Raw genomic sequence first — 22,082 nt, 5'->3', positions numbered from 1 at the left:
CTCAGGCCATTTATCACTGAGTCACATCCTTTGGATTGAGCGCCTTTCTTGTTGGGAAAAAGACTTCACATTGACAGTGGGAACACAACTTTTTTCCTCCCCAATCCCTTACTAAATTTTACATCAAACAAATAAAAGTGTGCGAAGTAGAGGAAAAAAAAAGCGTTGTTTTAAAGCCCTTTAAAAAAGTGGTTAAATTACTTGCAGGATCTTTAATTCTGGAAACTGGGGGACAAAGATGAGGGGGAGCCCAAGAGTCCACAGTGGGCTTGACAGAGAGCAGGGACAGGGGAAGCAGCGTTCCCGAACAGCAGTAACTGGGGGAGAACGCCAGCAGAAGAGACATGGTGTCGCAGTGCTGAACCCGTCCCTGGCGCGGAGACTCAGAACGCGGAAGTCACCAGCAGATGGCTCACCTTCGGCTCGCTCCCAGAGCCTGTTGGGGAAAAGGCTGGGTTCAGTGACACGGGAGATGAGAGCACCTTGCGAAGCGTTTCACAAACACACACGTATTTATTTTCTTGGAAAAACCCCCACAGTGCACGTCTCGGGTGCCATTTATGATTCTTACGCTGCTGCAACTTTTTGCACAATTGCCCTTTCCTCCGAATTAAAGAGAAGAAAAGCCCCATTAGGTCGGGGAGCGGCTTAAAACCTGCGGGGCGGAGATCTTGTCACCAATTTTACACCTGAGTGAAAGGTCGCTGGGGAAAGGCAGGAATCTCGGGGAAAATGGCGACTAATGGAGACATTGCTTCAATAATGTCCAGTCTGGATAATAACTAAAGCAGCTGGGGGACGGCTACACGTCCATCTGCCCATTGCCTCAGCAGCAGGACGGAGAAGGCGGACAAAGTACAGAGCGACATGTCAGCCTCGGAACTTTACAGCAAGGTGAGTGCTGGGGAGATTGTAACCATTCTAAATGTGTCCGCCTCCTGGATACTACTTTATTAAAAATAACAAACCCCTAGTGTTAAAATCTACAGCCCACTGCAGCACTGAGTCCATGATAGTAATACTAATTTGGGGGGGAAACAATACAATCCGAATCCTATCCTCATCTTTCACAAAAAATGTTTCATTTTAAAAAATCATTTTCTCCACCTTCCTTCCGTCCGCCCGGGTTTATTCGGAAGCTCCAGTAAACCTGTAAGTTTCCGTTGCCATTGAGATTAAAGTCAAGGCTGCGCGATGGGTAAAGTTGTGGTAATTTTCATTGTGGCAGATTTTCTTTCTCCTTTTTGTTTCTTTTATTTTGGAAAATAAACGTTTAATGTCTCCCCGAAACTGGTGGTGCGGAACAGGTGTTTAATGGTGCAGGGGAGATTGGGATCGTTTGTAGTTTAGCAATCTCGGTAACAGGGCATGAAAAATATCTACACAGTTTTGAATACTTTTTTATTTTTAAAAATGCAGTTCTACCTCCTGCACTTTGAGGTTTTGCTGTTGTCTCTTGATCCTGAAAGGCGAAAGGAATTCAATTAAAAAAAAACACATTGCTCTTAAAAACTCAGATTTAGCAGCATCTGTGGGGAGAACCGATTTAAAGGACAAAGTGTGGGGACCCTCTTTCGGAACGTTTCTCTCCACAGATCATGTCAGACCTGAGTTTCTCCAGCAATTTCTGTTTTTGTTTGTTTCAGCTCTCTGGTATTTACAGTTTTCTGATTTTTCTTCTAAAAAACGACGGATTTATGAAAATGTTGTCGGCCCCTTTTAGTGAAAGTTTGATTTCATTGGAGTGAATGCATCATAAATCTGCACACAGTGAGAATGTCTCTCCCTTGTACTCGATCCGGGGACTGTTTCGATTCCTTAATCTTTGAATCGGTGATAGTAAAGATCAAACTGTGCCTAGATACTTAAAGCAAAGCCTTTTGCTTGCTGGTAGAATACCACTCTGACTGCACAGTTAGTCATAGAGATGTACAGCACGGAAACAGACTCTTCAGTCCAACCCGACGCAATCTAGTCCAACTTGCCAGCACCCGGCCCATATCCCTCCAAATCCTTTCTATTCATGTACCCATCCAAGTGCCTCTTAAATATTGTACCAGCCTCCACCACATCCTCTGGCAACTCATTCCATACATGTACTGCCCTCTGTGTGGAAAAAAGTTGCCCCGTAGGTCTCTTTTATATCTTTCCCCCTCTCACCCTAAACCTACGCCCTCTAGTTCTGGACTCGCTGACCCCTGGTAAAAGCCTTTGTCTATTTGCCCTATCCATGCCCCTCATAGTTTTGTAAACCTCTATAAGGTCACCTCTCAGCCTCTGACGCTCCGGGAAAACAGCCCCAGCCTGTTCAGCCTCTCCCTATAGCTGAAATCCTCCAACCCTGGCAACATCCTTGTAAATCTTTCCTGAACCCTTTCAAGTTTCACAATATCTTTCCGATAGGAAGGAGACCAGAATTGCACACAATAGTCCAACAGTGGCCTAACGAACGTCCTGCACAGCTGCAACATGACCTCCCAACTCCTGTACTCAATACTCTGACCAGTAAAGGAAAGCATACCAAATGCCGCCTTCACTATCTATCTACCTGTGACTCCACTTTCAAGGAGCTATAAACCTGCACTCCAAGGTCTCTTTGTTCAGCAACACTCCCTAGGACCTTACCATTAAGTGTACAAGTCCTGCTAAGATTTGCTTTCCCAAAATGCAGCACCTCGCATTTATCTGAATTAAACTCCATCTGTCACTTCTCAGCCCATTGACCCATCCTGTCAAGATCCTGTTGTAATCTGAGGTAACCCCTTTTGCTGTTCACTACACCTCCAATGTTGGTGTCATCTGCGGGAATTGGTAGCGTCGTCCTAAATATTATTGTACATGTAAGATTTTGGAAACTTGCAATCGAAGTTCACAAAGGCAGCAGGAGGAATTTAGATTAATTTCACTTTTCAAAAAAAATCTTGAATTTTATGAAAAATTAGACTTGGTAGTGGTGAGTCTGATACAATCACATTTTAGAGAGGAAAAAAAATCAGTAATGTCGAAGTGTCTGAAAATCTGGTGACTTTACCAAGTCTGATCAAATGTGATTTACAGCTTTGTAGTTATCTCTGAATTGTCCTCAAAAGTGATCTAGCTAGCAATTAGATGCATCAAACTGCTGCAGGAAAGTCAAATACAAATAAAATGGGGCAGCCTCCATGCTATCCAGCTCAAACCTTGGATAAAACAAAGACACAGCCTGCTTAGTCAAGCCTGAAAATACATTCTCCGTAACTATCTGCAGACTTGTGCCAATGCAGGGGCTGTGCCACCCAGTCAGTTTCCCAGAAGTCTCTATTACCAATGCTGGTTAAGTCCTATGCTAATAACAGAACAGAATATGCTGTCACCTCTGGTCAATGGTATAAAATTGCCATAGTCCTACTGGACCACAGAGCTGTTATGATTTGATTTGGTTTATTGTCACATGCACAGGCAGATTGTAGTGGACATACAGGTTATATTGTGAAAGAAAAACTTGGACAGAGTATAACATACAGGCTACATCACACAGGATGTGCACTAGGCAAGATCAACATGAACAGGAACAGCATGATTTGAAGTTAGAGAGTCCATTCATCAGTCTAAACAGCAGGGAGGAAGCTGTTCTTGAGCCTATCTGTGTGTGTTTAGATCAGAGTGGTGCCGGAAAAGTACAGCAGGTCAGGCAGCATCTGAGGAGCAGGAAAATCTACGTTTCGGGCAAAAGTCCTTCATCAGATGTGTGTTCAAGCATCTGTATCTTCTGTCTGACAGAAGAGGTTGGAGGAGAACATTACTGTGGTGGGGCCTTTGTTGATGTTGGCAGCCTTTCTGTGGAAACAAGAGGTATAACTTGAGTCGTGGATGGTAGGTTGGCTTTTGTAATGGTCTTGGCTGTGCACACAACGTTCTGTTGTTTCTTTATGGTTGTGTGCAGAGCAGTTGCCGTACTAGGCTGTTATGCACCCGGGATAGTAGCTTTATATGGTGTATCTGTACAAGTTGGTGAGGGTTATTATGGACATGCCAGATTTCCTGAGGCACCTGAGGAAAAAGAGGTGTTATTGTGCCACCTTGATCATCACATCCATGTGGGAAGTCCAGAACAAGTTGTTGGCTATCATCACTCCTAGGAACTTGACGCTGTCAAACCCCTCAACGTCCGCTCCATTGATGTAGATGGGGGGGGTATGTTCTCCTCCTACCTTTCCGAAGGCAATGATCGGTTCTTTAGTTTTGCTGACATTGAGAGAGAGGTTGTTCTCATTGAACCATGTCACCAAGCCTTCTATTCCCTTTGTGTTCTGCCTTATTGTTCTCACTAGAGAGAGGGGGGGGGGAGAGAGAGAGAGACAACTGTGGTGGTTTAACATGAGGATTACTACTCAGGTGAGGGGGAAGGTTGAGAAGGAGAGTCTTCATGGTAACCTAAATTAAACCATGCTGCATCGCAAACCAGCTGGCTAGCACAATGATATAAAGTAAAAGTAAAGTCATCATTGCCCCACAGGACCATACAATGATATGAAGTGGCTCTGGATGACCTCCATATTGACTGCGAAACTCATGCCTTGTGATTCAAGTCAGCAATGTGAAAGGAAACCTCTGATCGTCATCTCCTGCCTTATTTCAACTAATGAATCAGTTCTCCTCTATATTGAACCCTGCTTTGAAAAGGCACAATGTACTGTTTGTAGAGGTTGTCCATATCAACCATGAGGACCACCACAGACTGAGCTAACAGCATCCTGAAGGGCATATCTGCCAGACTGGACCCACTGGAGACCAATGTCGAGAGAATCAACAGATGCAATTTTCCATCAAAGTATTTGTCGAAGTGACCTTTTCCAGTTCTTCTGGAGCAACGGTTCAATCTTCACACTGAGAATAGCCTGCAATTCTAAATGGGGTAGTTCAGAATACTTGAGGAAATCCAACACTGGATCCTCTGTGTGAGCTCCACCTTTCACAAATGGTGATGAGTGTTTGACAACAGGGATCTATGGAAGTCAACAAAAGGCCTAATGTACAATTCAGTGTTGTCACCACACTCCTGTAATGAGGTGATATCTGGACTCTACCCATGATATATAAGTGTGTTAGCAAAATTCCACCAGCAATGTCTCCACTGCTTTTTCTGGATTTAATGGGAAGACTTCCATTTTAGGCTAAACTCCTGTAAAATTAACTACGATGGACTGAATGCTGTGTCTGCATGCTGAATGAGTATCTTCTTCACAACCATGCTCTATTCTTGACACTGGAAATAACCAGCATGTGGAACAAATATGCTAAAGAGACTCATTGAAGTTCTCCTTGAAATGTAGAAGCATTAACTTTAATGATTGGGAAGGTCTTGTCAATCATTCAAAATGGCAATAATATGTCTGTCAAGTTGCACCATGCTTAGACTCCACATATTTTATTGATCAGGGAATATAATTGCAGAGAAGGACAGAAAAGGAAACCAATCCTATACTCTGGACCCCACTACCCGGTGGGACATCCTGTTCCATGTCCCAAAGATCTGTAGGTGAGAATTGGCCACCTTTGGGTGTCACATGAAGAACCAAGCAGAAACTTGTGACTGAGGAAGCATCATCCTTGAATCAATGGACTGATCTTTTTATTCAATAAGACCATACGATATAGGATTAGAATTCGACCACTTGACCCATCTATTCTTCTCTGTTATTCAATCATTGGTGATATGTTTCCTAATCTTATTCCCTTGCACCTTCACTTACTCCTTGATCCCCAAACTAATCAATGTATCAAGTTGGCTCCAAGTTGATGTCACCAAAAACATTGACAATTTCACTCAATGGCTGTATTTTCTTAGAACTAAGGCAAGTTATTGGGATAGTGTGTAAAGAGACTTTTGAGGACCCAGAGTAATGAATGTGCTCTTGTATCCTCAGGTGATACTAGGAGAAGGGGAGGACTGCAGATGCTGGAGATCAGAGCTGAAAAATGTGTTGCTGGAAAAGCGCAGCAGGTCAGGCAACATCCATGGAGCAGGAGAATCGACGTTTCGGGCATAAGCCCTTCAGCCCTGAAGAAGGGCTTATGCCCGAAATGTCGATTCTCCTGCTCCTTGGATGCTGCCTGATCTGCTGCCCTTTTCCAGCAACACATTTTTCAGCTCCTCATGTGATTGGCCTGTTTACGTTATACACTGAGAAAACAGACTTAATCAGTGGAGCTGACTCTCCTTTGTAAATATTTCATGAGTTTTCCCCTCCTGTGAGCTGTTAAGTTCATTTAGGAAAGGGATAAAGGCCAACATTGTAGAACACCACAAAAACAGAAATTGCTGGAGAAACTCTTCATTTGGCAGTGTCTGTGAAGGGAGAAGGATCATTGGACTTAATGTTAACACGTTTTCTGTCCACAGATGTGTGCAGACTTCCCAAGTTTCTCCAGCAATTTCTGTTTCTGTTTTTGTTTGTTTACGATCTCCAGCACTGGCAGTCCTTTGTTTTATTTTAGTGTAGAGCACCAGTAAGTTTGGAAAAAGTTTGGGTGAGCAGGCACGTTAAAGTGAGATACATGAACAAAATTAGGATTTAAATGTATATAGGAAGAAGGAGGTAACAAATTTGACAGTTTTTAAGGCCTAGAGAATTGAGGGTCAGTGTGGCAAAGGGCTGATATGCCATTGATTTTAAGTATTGACAATCTGGGTAAAGGTATGCAAATGTAGGATGATATTTTTAAAAAGCTGATTATTAAGACCATGTGCTAAGAGTTCAAGTTGGCCATTTAGTTCATTGGGTCTGCTCTGTCCTCGAATAATCCTCAATTCCACTTTCCTGCCCTTTTTACATAACCCTTGATTTGTCCTACAGGTTAAAAAATCTATCTCTGTCTTTAAGATCTATAAGCCACTTTTCTATGATAAAGAATTGCATAGATTCACTACCTTCTGAGAGAAGACATTTCTCATCATCTCATTTTTAAAGGGTGACCCTTACTCTGAGATTATGCCCTCTGATTCCAGACTCTCTCTCAAGGAGAGATTACCTTTTGTCAAATCGCTGTAGAATCTTTTGTATGTTTCAATAAATCACTTCTCATTCTTAACTCCAAAGAGTTTGACTCTACCTCTCCTCATAATACAGTAGTTTTAGCAAGATATCCCTTTTTAAATATACTGGGTTCCCTTTGAATTAAAGGACAATATTCCATTTGCCTCCCCTCTTTCCTGCTGATGTTTGCATGTTAGCTTTTTGAGACTTATGCACACGGACACTCAAATCCTTTTGTGCTGGAGCTTTCTGTGATCTTTCTCCATTTGAATAATATTCAGCCCCTCCATTCTTCCTGCAAAAGTGCATTACCTCACATTTTCACACATGATATTCTGTCTGCCAAGTTTTTGCCCATTCGCTTAACCTTTGTCCGTGTGCAGGCTCTGTGAGATTGCCACCAGTAGATTTGGCTAACGACTGAGCCACCATGCTTCCGCACCCCCCCCCCCCCCCAATAGGGGAGTAGTCAGATTCCAACTGTAATGTTCTTATTGATTTCTGGATGAAAATGTAAATCATCACTGGCAAGGAAATGGCCACGTAAACCTCCCACATTCACATTCCACCTATAAGACAAACTTGCACCACCTTAGCCCCGGGGCATTCAATTTCTTGCAGGTCAGTAGAGCAAATAACTCTTTAATATCTCAGGGATAGAGCAGAGTTAGCATTTTGTATCTAGTGATTCTTTATCAGAACTCAGTGCTCTTTAAGTAGACCAGCATGTGGCACATTGTCAAGTGCCTGTTGAAAATCCAAATGTATTACCTCCATTGTTCCTTTTTATTGAGGTTTGCTTGTTACTCCCTCAAAGAATTCTAATAAATTTGTCAGGTATGGTTTCCCCTTAATGAAGCCATGCTGACTCTGCCTGATCATATTATGTATTTTGAATTCTTAGTTACATCTTTTGGTAGAGGGCATCGGTTTAAGGTGAGAGAGAAAAGATATAAAAGGGACCTAAGGGGCAAATTTTTCAGAGTGGTGCATGTATGGAATGAGCCACCAGAGGAAGTGATGGAGGCTAGTACAAAAACAGCATTCAAAAGGCATCTGGATGGGTATATGAAAAGGAAGCGTTTAGAGGGATATGGGCCAAGTGCTGGCAAATGGGACTAAAATATGTAGGATAATTTGGTTGGCATGGTTGAGTTGGACTGAAGGGTCTGTTTCTATGCTATACATCTCTATGACTCTAATAATTGACTCTAACATTTTCCCAATAACAGACATTATAATGGTATGAAAATAGAATACTGAACATATTATATTCACTAGCATAGCTTTAGACAAAAAGAATGTTGAACTATGATGACAAAGCTGAGTAAATTAGGATATGTATGGAAGTGGGACTGTTTGTCTCAATCATTCTTAGCTACTGAAGCGGTCCGTGCCCATGTGGAGCAAGACCTGGACAACATATTGGCTTGGGCTGATGTGTGATGCATGTATTACTTGCCACGTGTTAAGCGCTAGGCAGTGCTGTCCAACAAGAGAGAACCAGCCAATGCCTCTTGCTATTCAATGACACTACTATCTCTGGACCTCCACTATGAGCATCCTTGGGGGTTCCTGTTGATAGAGACTGAACTGGACACACACATACATTGGTTACAAGAGCAGGCCAGGGGCTGAGAATTCTATGGCAGGTAACTTGCCTTCTGAATCTTCAGAGCGTATTCATAAGGTGCAAGATAGGAGCATGACGGAATATTCTCTGTTTGCTGGATGAATGCAGTTCCAACAATGTTCAAGAAGCTCAACCTCTAGGACAAGCAACCTGTTTGATTGGCACCCCATCCACCACTTTCATCATTTGCTCTCTTCACCACCTTCAACAGCATCTTCCAAACCGTTTCACAATGTAGATGGACAAGGAAGCAGGTGCATGGGAATATGATTAGCTGCAGGTTTCTCTCTTAAGTGCAACACTACCCTGAACTAGAATTATATCATTTAATCTTTCACTGGTGGACCTCCTGCTCTTATAGTATTGTGGTTGTACCAAACGCCAAGGACTGCAGCAGTTCAAGAAGGCACCTGGCTACCATAACCTTTTTATTGAGGGTAATTATGGGATGGACAGTGGCCTAGCCAGTTGTGCTCATATCCTGTGATATAAATGTTAAAAAAAATGGCTTTGGCTCCAGTCCTCCCTTTTGCTCTGTTAGATTGGAAAATACTGTCATGTGGTGTGGAATATAGCAATGGAAAACCCATGTTCATAAATTCAAACAATTTCAGAATTTTTGAAGACTTTTACAATTTCAAGGATAAAATCATGTAATTATACTCACGACACTTTTTAAAGCTAAATGTTATTTTCTGTAATTTGTATTTAAATGGCACCTTTTTAAAATGTAATAAAACAAGGACTTCTTCCTGTGAAGCAATAAATGTCATCACCATGTAAACAGGAATGCAAGAGATTTGTGCATATAATAAATGTATGATATTGTCAATGAAACAAAGTAAAGTACACAACCAGCTTTTCAGAATAGAGCTAACAGAATAATCTTGCTGCGAAAGCAGATTAAGTATGGAAATTTTGTTCTGGTGAGACTCCAAAGTGCCTGCAACATTAAATCACTTTTTAAAAAAAACTGGTGAGCTGTAGTTTTGATCTTGGCAGTATCAATAATTAGTATTCGGAGAAAACTAATATCTGTTGCAGTTTTGGAATATTTGAAAATTAGAACTCCATCTTGTTGATCTTGCTGTGAGGAACATGGGATAATAAACAGTGTTCTTTATCCCCCATTTTACTTTAATTCCCTCTTACATTTAAAAGTGAATCTTGGAGGGAGTGACAAGGAAGAATAGGTTTTTATCGTGATGGAATGATTACAAGGTGAAGATCACATGATAAATTCCAATATCTCGTTTACTGGATTGATTCCTGGTGTGAGACCATTGTCCTCTGAAGAGAGGTTATGTAGAATGGGCCAGTATTCCCTCAATTTTTCGAACAACAGGTATTTTATTTGGAACATTGGATAGGGAGAAGATTTCTTGGTGCAGATCCTGAGAGCTTGTTTCCCTGGCTGCTGAATGAGGAGATATCATTGGGATTGAGGCAGGGGTTGATCAACTGTGTCTGAAATTAGTGGTAATTTTGCAAGTTCTGTAATGCAGAGAACTCTGGACGTTCAGTAACTCCATCAGTTGCTCAGTATTTCAAGTATGGAAATAACAAGGGAGTTCAGCAAGCAATTAAGATGGCAAGTTGAATGTTGTCATTTATTGCAAAGAAAATGGAATATGAAAATGGTGAATTTTTTTTTGTTTTACTAGGCATTGATGGGACCAAATCTGGTGTGCTATGTACAATTTTGGTCTCTTTGTTTCAACACAATCGTTTCTTAAATAATTTTGGATAATAATTGACTGATTTCCGGTATGTGTTTATCTTGAGAGAATCTTGAATGTAATCATTGAGGTTTAGAGGTATGAGGTGTCATCTTATTGAAACAGAAGATCCTAAGGGGATTTGATTGGATGACTCACCTTGTGGGAGAGGCCATACTCAGGAACACAGTTTAAAAATAGGGATTTTCTAATTTAAGATGTGTTGTGTCTCTGGAATACTCTTCCCCAGAGAGTAGTTGCGGCATTGTCATTGAATATTTTTAAGCAGTGGTAGATTAAATTCTTGACTAACAAGGACTTGATCATTGAAGGCAGATCAAATATTGAATTGTGACCACTGTCAAAACAGCGGTGATCTTTGTTGAATGGTGGAGCAGGTTTGAGGGGCCAAATGGCCTATTCCTTTCATCTGTTCATGACTGAGATAGATGTTTGGGTTCTTGGGGTCAAGGGAAATGGTAATCAGTGGGAAAATGAGATTAAGGTCAAACTTGAACATGACCTTAATTGAAGGGTTGAGCATACTCGCTCTTGATGTGAAGGTGCCGGTGTTGGACTGGGGTGTACAAAGTTTAAAAATCTCGCAACACCGGTTTCTAGTCCAACAGATTTATTTGGAAGCACCAGCTTTCAGAGTGCTGCTGCTTCATCAGGTAGTTGTAGAGTTACTCCACAACCACTTGATGAAGGAACAGTGCTCTGAAAGCTAAAGTTTCCAAATAAACCTGTTGGACTATAAACTTGTATTGAGATTTTTAACTTTGTGCTTTTTCTTGTGTTCTAATCAATATTGGTATCCCCGTTGGAAATGTCACTCTGGATTGATAACTTGGAGTTCATTCAACTAATTGGAGAGTGCTATAAAATGGATTTTCCTTGAAATATAGAGGTGCAATAGATATCTTTTTATCTTTATATAGATTCTCATAACGTGTAATAAATCTTTTTATATCCAATAGCCTAACAGACTTGCTTTGGAACTGTTACCCAACTCTATGTATTAACATAGTTCTTGATGTATTTTGGAACCCACCCATACCCATTCCCTTACATTTACCCCTTCACCTAACACTACGGGCAATTTAGCATGGCGAATTCACCTAACCTGCACTTTTTTGGACTGTGGGAGGAAACCGGAGGATACCCACGCAGACACAGGGAGAATGTGCAAACTCCACACAGTCAGTCGCCTGAGGCGGGAATTGAACCAGGGTCTCTGGTGCTGTGAGGCAGCAGTGCTAACCACCGTGCTGCCTATGATTATATCTATTTTTATATAAGGTGACAGGTTTGTCAAGCTTAATACAAGGGAACTGCTTGTATTATGTCCAGTTAACTTTGGTAAGATATTTGTGTTCCTCTCGAGCTTATGCTGTCTTGTAAGGTGTTCATTTGCATTTTGAATGAACAACCCCAGTTTGATCTTTTTAAAATATTGAAACTCTTAATTACACCTATTGTGACACGTCCTTTGCAAGTTGGTGCAAATTGGTTTCTGAGGGACAGACCGGCTGTGAAATGTTTGCTTTTTCTGTAAGAGTGGTGTCTAGTGCCTTTTGGCATCAAATGTAAGATCAGGAATTGAGCGGTACGATTGTAGAGAGGAATGGTTTTAACCTGCATTCCACAATTTGGTGCAGTCTGTTAGAGCTGGGGGATGCATGGCACCAAACTAGAACTGAAAAGGGAACTGTAAGTTTGGGAGTCAGGAGTTAAGTTTCAAACAGAATACAGCTTTGAGGGGAAATTGGATTCTCTTGTAGGAGAAAGTAGATTTTTTTTCTAATTTATTTTGCATTGAATTTGTTTCATGCAGCTTTGTTTTTGTGTGCTGCTGTCTTTTGAAATTTGATATTCAAATATGATTTTGTGTCACTACCTTTTTGTATGAAGAGATTTTCCTGTGTTAGCCTTCAGAACATTTTTCACTCCCACATTATCTCATCCAAGCTTCTCTCTTACAATGAGGAGTCACACTGGACTTGAAGCATTAACTTTGTTTCTCACTCTGCAGATGCAGTCAGACTTGCTGAGTTTTCCCAGCACTTTTTAAAATACATATTTCTTCAGGTTTCCAGCATCTGCAGGACTTTGTCTATTCCCCTTTCTTTGCTATATCGCAAGGGCAAGCGCTATTAGTGAAACCCGGCAGATAAGAAATGTTTACAAGCCATTCAATTCAAGTGGTAAATATGGATGGACAATAAATGCTGACCCAGCAAGTTCTCTAACCATTCCCGCTCCCCCCACCCCCCACCACCACCTCTGGCCAATTCCATAAACATTGTCTTTTATAAAAAGAGCTGATCTAGGGACTATATTGTGCCCTGTAAATTCTAGGAGAAAGTGAGGACTGCAGATGCTGGAGATCAGAGCTGAAAAATGTGTTGCTGGATATCTTGTCTCAACCGCACAGGTCATGTGCACTGGAATTCTTCCCCTAACTTAAACACATTTCTCTCCTCCATTTTAACACCACCTCTAAAGACCCACCTCTTCAATTAAATACTATTATTTAATTTTTACTTTAGTGCTCATTTCTTTCTGATTACATCCTTCATTGAGTGCCCTGGATATCTTTCTATGTCATTGTGCCTTTATAAGTGGGTGGAATTGTATAAAATCTGTACACCACTGGAGAGAGAAATTCAAATGAGGTGGCAGATGCAATTTCACTTTCTCCTAGTATGATCTCATTTCAAGCTCATTCTGATATAAACCAATATCAAGCCGGTACCCAGTGTGAAAACAGTAGCTAAATTTAAAATGACTAGTTGGCATGTTTGCAAGTACTGTTCAAACCTATTAACCAATGTAATATTACTGTAGTTTATTAATTTGGCTTCTGTCAATTATGCGTGTACACTCCTCTCTCCAACCAGCTTCTTCACTGTGCCTTTCATTACGTACGTGTGACTGTTTTGTATTTATTTAGGGATGTGGGCATTGCTGCTAAGGTCAGCATTTCCTTGATTGTCCTTCATTAGTCGATATTGAAACACCTCCTTCACTGTAAAGAAATGGCCTACCATTTCAGAGTGCTGTTAGAGGTAACCACATTGCTGTGCATGTGGACTCGCATATTGGTGAATCACCTCTCACTTGTCCACATTAAACTCCCATTTACCACCTCTCAGCTCAGCTCTGCAGCTTATTTATGTCTCTCTGTAACCTACTACATCCTTTGTCAATATCCACAACTCCATCAACCTTAGTGTCGTCTGCAAATTTACTAACCACCCTTCTAAGCCCTCATCCAGGTCCTTTATAAAAATGACGAACAGCAGTGGACCCAGCACCGACCCTTGCGGTACACCACTGGTAACTGGACTCCAGGATGAACATTTCCCATCAACCATCACCCTCTGACTTCTTTCAGCAAGCCAATTACTGATCCAAACAACAATTCAGTAGTTTCATAGTAACCATTTACTTTTATTTCAAGTTTTTAATTAAATCAAACTTAATTTCCCAGTTGCCATGGTGTGATTTGAACTCATAAGTTGACCAACATAATCACCATGTTATTCTAATTGATATGTAATTCCTATGCAACCCTCTTTTATTTTATTAAACAAGGACATCATGAGATTTGGATCTTAGGACAGAGGCAGCATGTGCTGGCCATCCGATTGAGCAATTCCACATTTCTGTTTGAGTTGCTTTTTTTTCTCCGTCTGTAGGTTAGATTTGCTCTGTGTAAAATTAACTCCAGTCTAATTCATTACCCATTTCCTTCTGGTAGTGCTCATCCTTGACATTTATGTCATCGCTTAATACATTATAAAATCCTGGCAGTGCTGATGTCGTAGCTATGGTTTTTCCTTTTCTTCTGTTTTTCATGAACAAAAAGAAAAGGAGAATGGCAGTTGAGGTTCAAAGTGATGGTGATAATTCAGTAATATGTGCGTCATGAAGGTCTTTGATCTGATTGAAGTCTTCAAGGTATTAACAAGAAAAGACAGGCTAGATAAAGATAAACTAAACTACTTCCACTGGTTGGGCACTTTAGAAACAAGAAACGTGTTAGGCAATGCTTGCACATACAAAGGATGGCTGAGAATCCGGACTCCTCACCACCCACAAACAGCAGTGAATATTGGATCGATTCTTAATTTTAAACCTTAGAAATTTTAATTAAGCAAAGGTATTAATGGATATGGCCCGAAGGCAGGTATACAGAGTCACAGATCTCATTGAATGGTGGGAAAGGTTTGAGGGGCTGAATGGCCAACACCTGTTCCCATATGATTAGATCATAGAAAATGCAGGTGCAAAAGGATGATAAGGAAGACCAAAAGAATATTATAAACTCCTAATTTGCCAACTCCTAGACTGGGATCTGTGAAGCTCCCTCTTTTTGAAGAGTCGGGAAGGTAGAGGTTTAGGAGTGTGTCACCTGTGTTCTTTTCCTGCTTGTATAGAGATTCTGGATTGCTGTGTTACACAGGGTGCAATAAATGAGTCTTCATTTACTAAGCATTGCGGTTTAAACCCAATTATCACTACTCTGGATAATCAGTGCATGCACAAAAGAATGGAGATTCCTCTAGACTATTAGTGGTGGTGTTGCAAAATAGTGAGTGACCTTTTCCACCTCCACCTCCTGGCAAGAGAAATGAAGTGATTGTTGTGAATAGTTCAAACACTTGTCTGTCAAATGAGATGAAGGCATTGTATGTTTGAGACTTCCTTAATGCAGTATATGGCAGGGATATGATGTTGAATGCTCCTACCATACCTTCTCTGGCCAAATCTTTAAGTTTCTGACAACACTGATTGCTGTAGGGGGAATGATGGAGTTTGTGCTCACTCCCCAACTTGTGAGACTCCACCTGTGCTAGGTGCCGTTCTCTTGCATTTGACTTCATGCAGTCATGCTCTCGCTGCTTTCAGATTGCTTTGCGCCCTCCTGCAGACACGATCCGCGAGAGATTCTTTGAGTAAGAAATTCTGTTGTGAATGTGAAACTATGCTGCCATTTCAAGTTCATGCAGGTCTTCGAACCTGGTAGTAAGATGACTTTTCACACATTCTAACTGAATATTCATCACTGAGGGCTCACCATCATAATTTATGCATAGCTTCCCCCGAAGCTGAGGGAAAGCTAGTCTACTTGTTGCAATGCGGAAGTGCTGGCATGTTAATCCAGTGATCCAGATAATGTTTGGGGATCTGGGTTCAAATCATGCCACAGCATTGAGTTCAATTTAAAAAAAAGACTGAAAATATGGATGCAGTGATGACCATGAAACCATTGTCAATTGTTGGAAAAAATCTGTCACGTTTGCTAATGTCCTTCCAGGAAGGAAACTGTCCCTTATCTGGTCTGGCCTATGTGTGACTCCAGACCCACAGTAATGTGGTTCATGCTTAAATGTCCTCGGGGATGGGCAATAACTGTTGGCCTAGCCAGTGAAGCCCTCATCCCATGATCGGTTTTTAAAAAAAAATTCAATAATTCTGCTATTTATCTGTTTGGGTTTTTATGCTTGTTTTGATTATTATGTTTCTACACTGATTGACATGAAAGTCTTTTTTTTAAATGGTCATATCCGTCACAATTGGTATCACCGCATACTAAGACCATTTGGTTGATAGTATTTCCATTTCTTCTTGTCCTGCCATCTTGTTTATGCAGTGTTTATCTTGTAGCTTCTGTTAAAGGAGCTTAGTTGAGGTAGCATCAACCCCAGCGCAGTATGCCTATTGATTAGTTTTAGATGCTTACTTGAAATGGACAGGAGTGTCTTCAGAGGCAGCAACATTGAAATAATAGGAGAAACTGGAAATCCCAAATAAAAACTGAAAGTTCTGGAATTCCAAAGAAAGTATTTTTAAAAGAAAAGAAGCAAAAATGCTGGGAGAACCTAAATCAGGCAGCATCTATGGAGGGAGAAACAGAGTTAATGTTTCATTCTGATATGTGTTGCCAGACCTATTGAGTTCTCCAGTGGTTTCTATTTGAATTTAAAGAAGATTCGTCTGCATTGCATCTTAAGTAGCATCTCCAAGTTACTGTTCTGCGTTCTGAAGAGCACTGCATGTGAAATGTTAACTCTGCTTTCTCAATACAGATGCTGCCAGACCTGCTGAGTTTCTCCAGCAATTTCTGCTTGTGTGAATGATGACCTTGCAGTTTATTTATAGAGTTTTTATGTTGCTTTTATATTTTTAAGAAAAGTCTCCAGATGCACTGGAAATTACACTGGCAGCAAGAAAGGTACAAGTAATGAAACTATTTAGATCTGAGATTTTATTTTGATCATGCTGATGGGCAAATTTCTAGTGACAGGCAAAGGATATGTAAAGCTAAGTGATGAGACTTGTTAGCTTTATTAATCTTCCTCCCATATTTAACACTAGTGTAGTATGCATATCTTGTGAACATGTTGGAGTTACCACTGATTTCTGGTTTTGCCCTGCAATGTAAATTGCAGGGATTTAGCACATTAGGAGTAATGCTGCACCATTGAGTGTGCACAGCAGATGATAAATAATTCTGCAGTACCTGACTCCAGCATTTGCGCTCTGTTTCTTTGCAGGACATTTCAATTTGGCAAGCAATTGCCTGATTGAATTTCTGCTGAGAGATTTGAAGTACTATGTCATAAAGAAAGACATTTTAATTAAGGATTTGCTCAGCATACAGATGTGATCATCTTGCCCTTGTGATACAGTGATCAATTAGAATCATTGCTATAAAGCAGATAAAACAACCTTTCGAGGAAGGGACAAATATTTAGACTTGAACTACAACAGCAACAAATCTGAAAGCAAAAATTATCTGAATCGGCTTTATTTAGGGGAGACTTTTGATCAAACTGTATTTTGTAGCAGTTTAGGTGGGTGACTCTTTACTATAGCCAATATTATGCAATAGCAAAATTTTCATTTGCAATTAGAGTTATAGTCGTAGAGGTGTACAGCATGGAAACAGACCCTTCGGTCCAACCCGTCCATGCCGACCAAATATCCCAACCCAATCTAGTCCCACCTGCCAGCACATGGCCCATATTAAGATATTTTGCTTTATTATTTAAAAGTTCAAGCATATCATTTGAATGCATAGAAAAACAGCATCAGGACCTATTAACATTCTAATTTTGCCTTTTTACTGCATGCAAATGATGTCCCCAGTTTATGAACGTCCGACTCAGAAGTGTTTGTACTTATGAATGTGATTCCATATAAATGTAATTTCAAAGATCTGAAATTAGTGTGTTTTCTGTACTTATTACAAATGGCTACTTCATTATTGTCCAAAGTTAAAAAATCACACAACACCAGGTTATAGTCCAACAGGTTAAATTGGAAGCACGCTAGCTTTCGGAGCAACGCTCCTTCATCAGGTGATGAAGGAGCATCGCTCCGAAAGCTGGTGTGCTTCCAATTAAAGCTGTTGGACTATAACCTGGTGATGTGATTTTTAACTTTGTACACCGACATTTCAATCATCATTATTGTCCTGCATTGTGACTCTAGGGCAGAACTTGTTCACAGCCAGAGGACTGCCTCTATATTTGCGCACAAGTGCCAGACAGTGACCATCTCCAGAAGGCAAATCTAATTTTCCTTCTGGGATTCAATGGTATCTCATTGCTGAATACTCCCACCATCATCCTGGAACTTACTATTGACCATGCACTGAACTAGAGGAGCCATCCTTCTTGAGGAAGAAAAAGGAGGTATATAATCTGTACTAGAATAATAATAGATATCAAGAAGAGTATCTCGAATGAAGAGAGAACCTAAAGCTGGAATAAAGAAAGCTGAGAGGGGGCAAGAGGAAAGCATGGCAGGCTGCTCAAAAACACATAGTAAAATGTTCTCCAAGCGTATTATTAAAGATTACTGAAGCAAAAGGAATGGCAGAAGTATGAAATGAATACTTTACTTTTTTCTGACCAAACTAGAAGGTGTTGACAATAGCCTAGTTGAAAATATGGGCGCTGAGCAACTGAGCAGTATTATGATAAATGAAGAGCTGTTTTCCCACCTGGTCCTCAGAGCCAGTCTTGTTCTCGGATAACAATCCAATTCTCCCTTAAATGCTTTGATTGAATCTACCTTTTGCCATCTGTCAGGCATTCCAGATCCTAACCACTTGGTGCATTTTAAAAAAAAAACCTTCTTGCATTTTTGCTGTTGCTTTTGACACTGAATCTGTGTTGGCCCATTTTTAGATCTATCTGCTATTGGGAGCAGCTTCTTCCTAGTTACTCTGTCCTGCCAGCCCTCATGAGTTTGATTGCCTCTTAAATCTCCTCTCAATCTCACTTTTCAAACCAAACTTTTCCGAAATATCTAATACCTCTGTCTTCCTTCTGTTCTGATGAAAAGTCACAGATCTGAAACATTTACTTTGCTTCCGTGCACAGATGCTGCCTGATCCACTGAGAATTTCCATTTCTTTTGCTTTTTATTTCTCATTTTCAGCATCTGTAGTATCATGCTTTGCTCTTGTCAAACATAATAATTATTATATTTTTATATTATACAATATTGTGACAATAGTAATATAAAAATCTTTATAATTGACGTATGTTGATGTAACAGCTTAGAAATTTCAAATAATAATGGACAAGCGCTCAACATATCTAGATGACAGCTTTTATTTGTGTATTAAGGCCACTGCAAAAGAGTTAGAAAGAAATGAAATTTAATTGTTAAGCATTTACCATTTAATATTGGCAGCAGTGATTTTCTGGGTTCAATGTTTTCTGTTCTCATTAACTGCTAAACAAATCTAGAAGAAAAAATTGTACGTCGTGTGCTCCTATCTGTGGTTTTAGTGTATCTCAGCTCCCTGAAATCTGGAAAAAAGAATGACTTTATCAAGATTAAACTGCATATTGTTGCATACCATTTCCCCCAGGCTACCCTCTCCTTACTCTACTCCTTTGTTCCTTTCCTGAAGGTGCTATCTCATGTTCGAGTATTGTTCCTTTTGTACTACTGTACTCTGGCACGTTGCATGAGTGCCCAAGCTTAATAAGGTTGTCAGGATAAATTTATATTAATGATAGTTGTCATCTCAACTCAAGCAGACTCTCATGTCTCTCTACAATATGTCCCTGGAATTCAAGCCTGCCATTCTGGAGTTGACACACAAGATAAAGGTTTTATCAATGTTTGTCAAAGTTTCCCAATTTACTTGTCTGTTTAGACCCAGGCAAGCAGAAAGCATGACGCAGATTTTTATACCTGACAAGAATTATTATTTATTACAAATAGATGATTGTCCACCTATAGCTAGAATCTGGATTATTGACACACAACTTGATTAGTTAAAACTCTAACACCGTTAAGGCCCTGTTATGGTGCAGTGGTAATGTTTCTACCCCAAGGCCAGGAGGCCCAAGTTCAAGTCTCACCTGTTCCAGAGACGTGTAATAACTTCTCTGAACAGGTTGATTAGGAAAACAAAGAGGTAAAACTTTGCTTTCACACAGACAAACAAGAAACTGGTGTTATGGGTGGAGGGAAAACTGGAAAAACTAGTCTGTATCTCGAAGGTTTGCTGAGATGATCCTTTTTTGTTTGGCAGGACTGGTTCTTCAATATCTCTTCTCCACATACACTCTTCACACCCTTCCAGGAGGCACAGACTGATTCACAAATTATAAGGTCTATTGATTATTGGTTTAAAAACCACCACTTCCAGCAACTGATGAGAAGGCAAGAACTGAGGATGATACAAAATGTTTACAGAGAGATGTGGACAGGTAAAGCAAGTGGGCAAAAATGTGGCAGATAGAATATATTGTGAAAAAATGTGAGGTTGTGTGTTTTAGCAAGAAGCCTAGAATAACTGATTATTATTTAAATAGATACACAAAGACTGCAGAAAGCTACAACCCAGAGGAATTTGAGTGCCCTAATGTATAAATCACAAGCTACCATGCAAGTGCCATAGAATAATGGGGAAGGCAAATAAAGTACTGACCTTTATTTAAAAGGGATTGGAATATAAAAATATGAGGGGAAAACATCCAAAGAACTGCAAATGCTAGAAAACCAAATCAAAAACAGAAATTGCTGGAAAAACGCAGCAGATTTAGTACTCATTGGAGTTTAGAAGAATGAGAGGTGACCGTTTTGAAACATACAAGATTCTTAGATGACCGGAGAGGATTGATGTGGGAAGGTTGGTTGTTTCCCTCTGTGAGGGAATCTTGGACCAGAAGCCATCAACTCAGAAGAAGGTGCCACATAGACACAGATCAAGCAGATTTTTTTTGAGGGTTGTCCATCTGTGGAATTGTTCTTCACAAGAGGCTGTTGAGGTTGGATAATGAAGTATTTGAAGGATGTGTGACACAGCCTTTTAACCAGTGACAAAATTGAGAGCTATTGGGAATGGGTAGGAAATTGGAGTTGATTATCAGATCAGCCTGCTCAGGTTGGAATGGTAGAGCAAAATTGAATAGCCAGTTTCTGCTCTTAGGTCCTATGATCCTGAGGGAAAATAAACTGAATAACTTCAGGTATTTTCTACTGTGAAAGAGAGAGAGAGAGAGAGAGACCACCTCCCTTTCTGGAGATCTGAAGGTTTCTGGTGATGTTCAGAAACACCAGCTACTAAGGAGCCAATCATAAAATTGTTGGCAGGCAGATAGCTTTTGTCATCCACTGCTGGTCACAACTCTACAAACTGATTAGTTGCTTATTGCTGGCTGAATATCACATTTTGTACAGACCCTGGTGCCAGTCTGTCTTGAATTTTATTGGTGCTGTACCATCCAGGCAATTGGGAAGTATTCCATCACAATCTTGATTTGTGCCTTGTAGATAGTGATCAGGCTCTGGGGTGTCAGAAGATGAATTATTTGCACAGTATTCCTAGCTTCTAACCTATTTTTGTAACCACTTTGTTCATGTGGTAAGTCCAGTTGAGTGTCTTGTCAGTGGCAATGCCAAGGATTTGGTAGTTGAGGATTCAGTGAGGGTAATACCACAAAGTCAAGGGACAGTGTTTAGATTCTCTAACTGGAGATGGTTATTGTCTGCAGTTGTGTGGCATAAATGTCACTTGCCACTTTTCAGCCCAAGCCTGGATATTGTCCAGATCTTGTTACATTTGACCATGGATTGCTCTAGTCTCTGATCGCGAATGAGTAATCAACAACGAACATCCCCACTTCTGACATTACATGGAGGGAAGGTATTTGAAGCAGCTCAAGGTGTAGAGTTTGCCCTTGATACACACACTTTATTCCCGTTTTGCTCGGGATCTTTCATACCACACTTGGTTAAATGCAGCATTGATATTAAGGGTGGTCATACTCACCCCTGGAATTCAGCTGTTTTGTCCATGTTTGAACTAAGGCTGTAATAAGCTCAGAAGCCATGTGGCCATTGCAGAAAATCCAAACTGGCGTCACTGAGAAGGTTCTATGTGACAGAAACTTTGACGTCTTCCATCACTTTATTCTTGATTGAAAGCAGAATTATGGGACAGTATTTTACATACTTGCATTTGTCCTGCTTTTTGTGTACAGGACATAGCTGGGCAATTTTCCACATAGTGGGGTCGATGTCAGTGTTGTAACTGTACTGTTAGAGCTTGACTAGAGGTGTGACTAGTTCTGGAGCACAAGTCTTCAGTACTATGTGGACTGTTGTCAGGACTCATAGCCTTGAAGCATTTGTTGCCTCAACCATTTCTTGATATCATGTGCAGTCAATCAA

General features: G+C 40.5%; 1 protein-coding gene across 2 annotated transcripts in view; it reads left to right on the top strand.

The window, feature by feature from the left end:
• Positions 1–457: 457 nt before the first annotated feature.
• Positions 458–22,082, top strand: part of myo5b (myosin VB) — a 258,490-nt gene continuing 236,865 nt past the window's right edge. For both annotated transcript variants that reach the window (XM_060850127.1, XM_060850044.1), the window contains exon 1: positions 458–894. In XM_060850127.1, the coding sequence (XP_060706110.1) occupies positions 868–894 (27 nt within the window). In that variant the 5' untranslated portion in view covers positions 458–867. The remainder of the gene's footprint in view (positions 895–22,082) is intronic.

The sequence above is a fragment of the Hemiscyllium ocellatum genome, chromosome 1, assembly GCF_020745735.1.
Source record: "Hemiscyllium ocellatum isolate sHemOce1 chromosome 1, sHemOce1.pat.X.cur, whole genome shotgun sequence".
Classification (NCBI taxonomy): domain Eukaryota; kingdom Metazoa; phylum Chordata; class Chondrichthyes; order Orectolobiformes; family Hemiscylliidae; genus Hemiscyllium; species Hemiscyllium ocellatum.
This window is presented reverse-complemented; position numbering and strand designations above follow the sequence as displayed.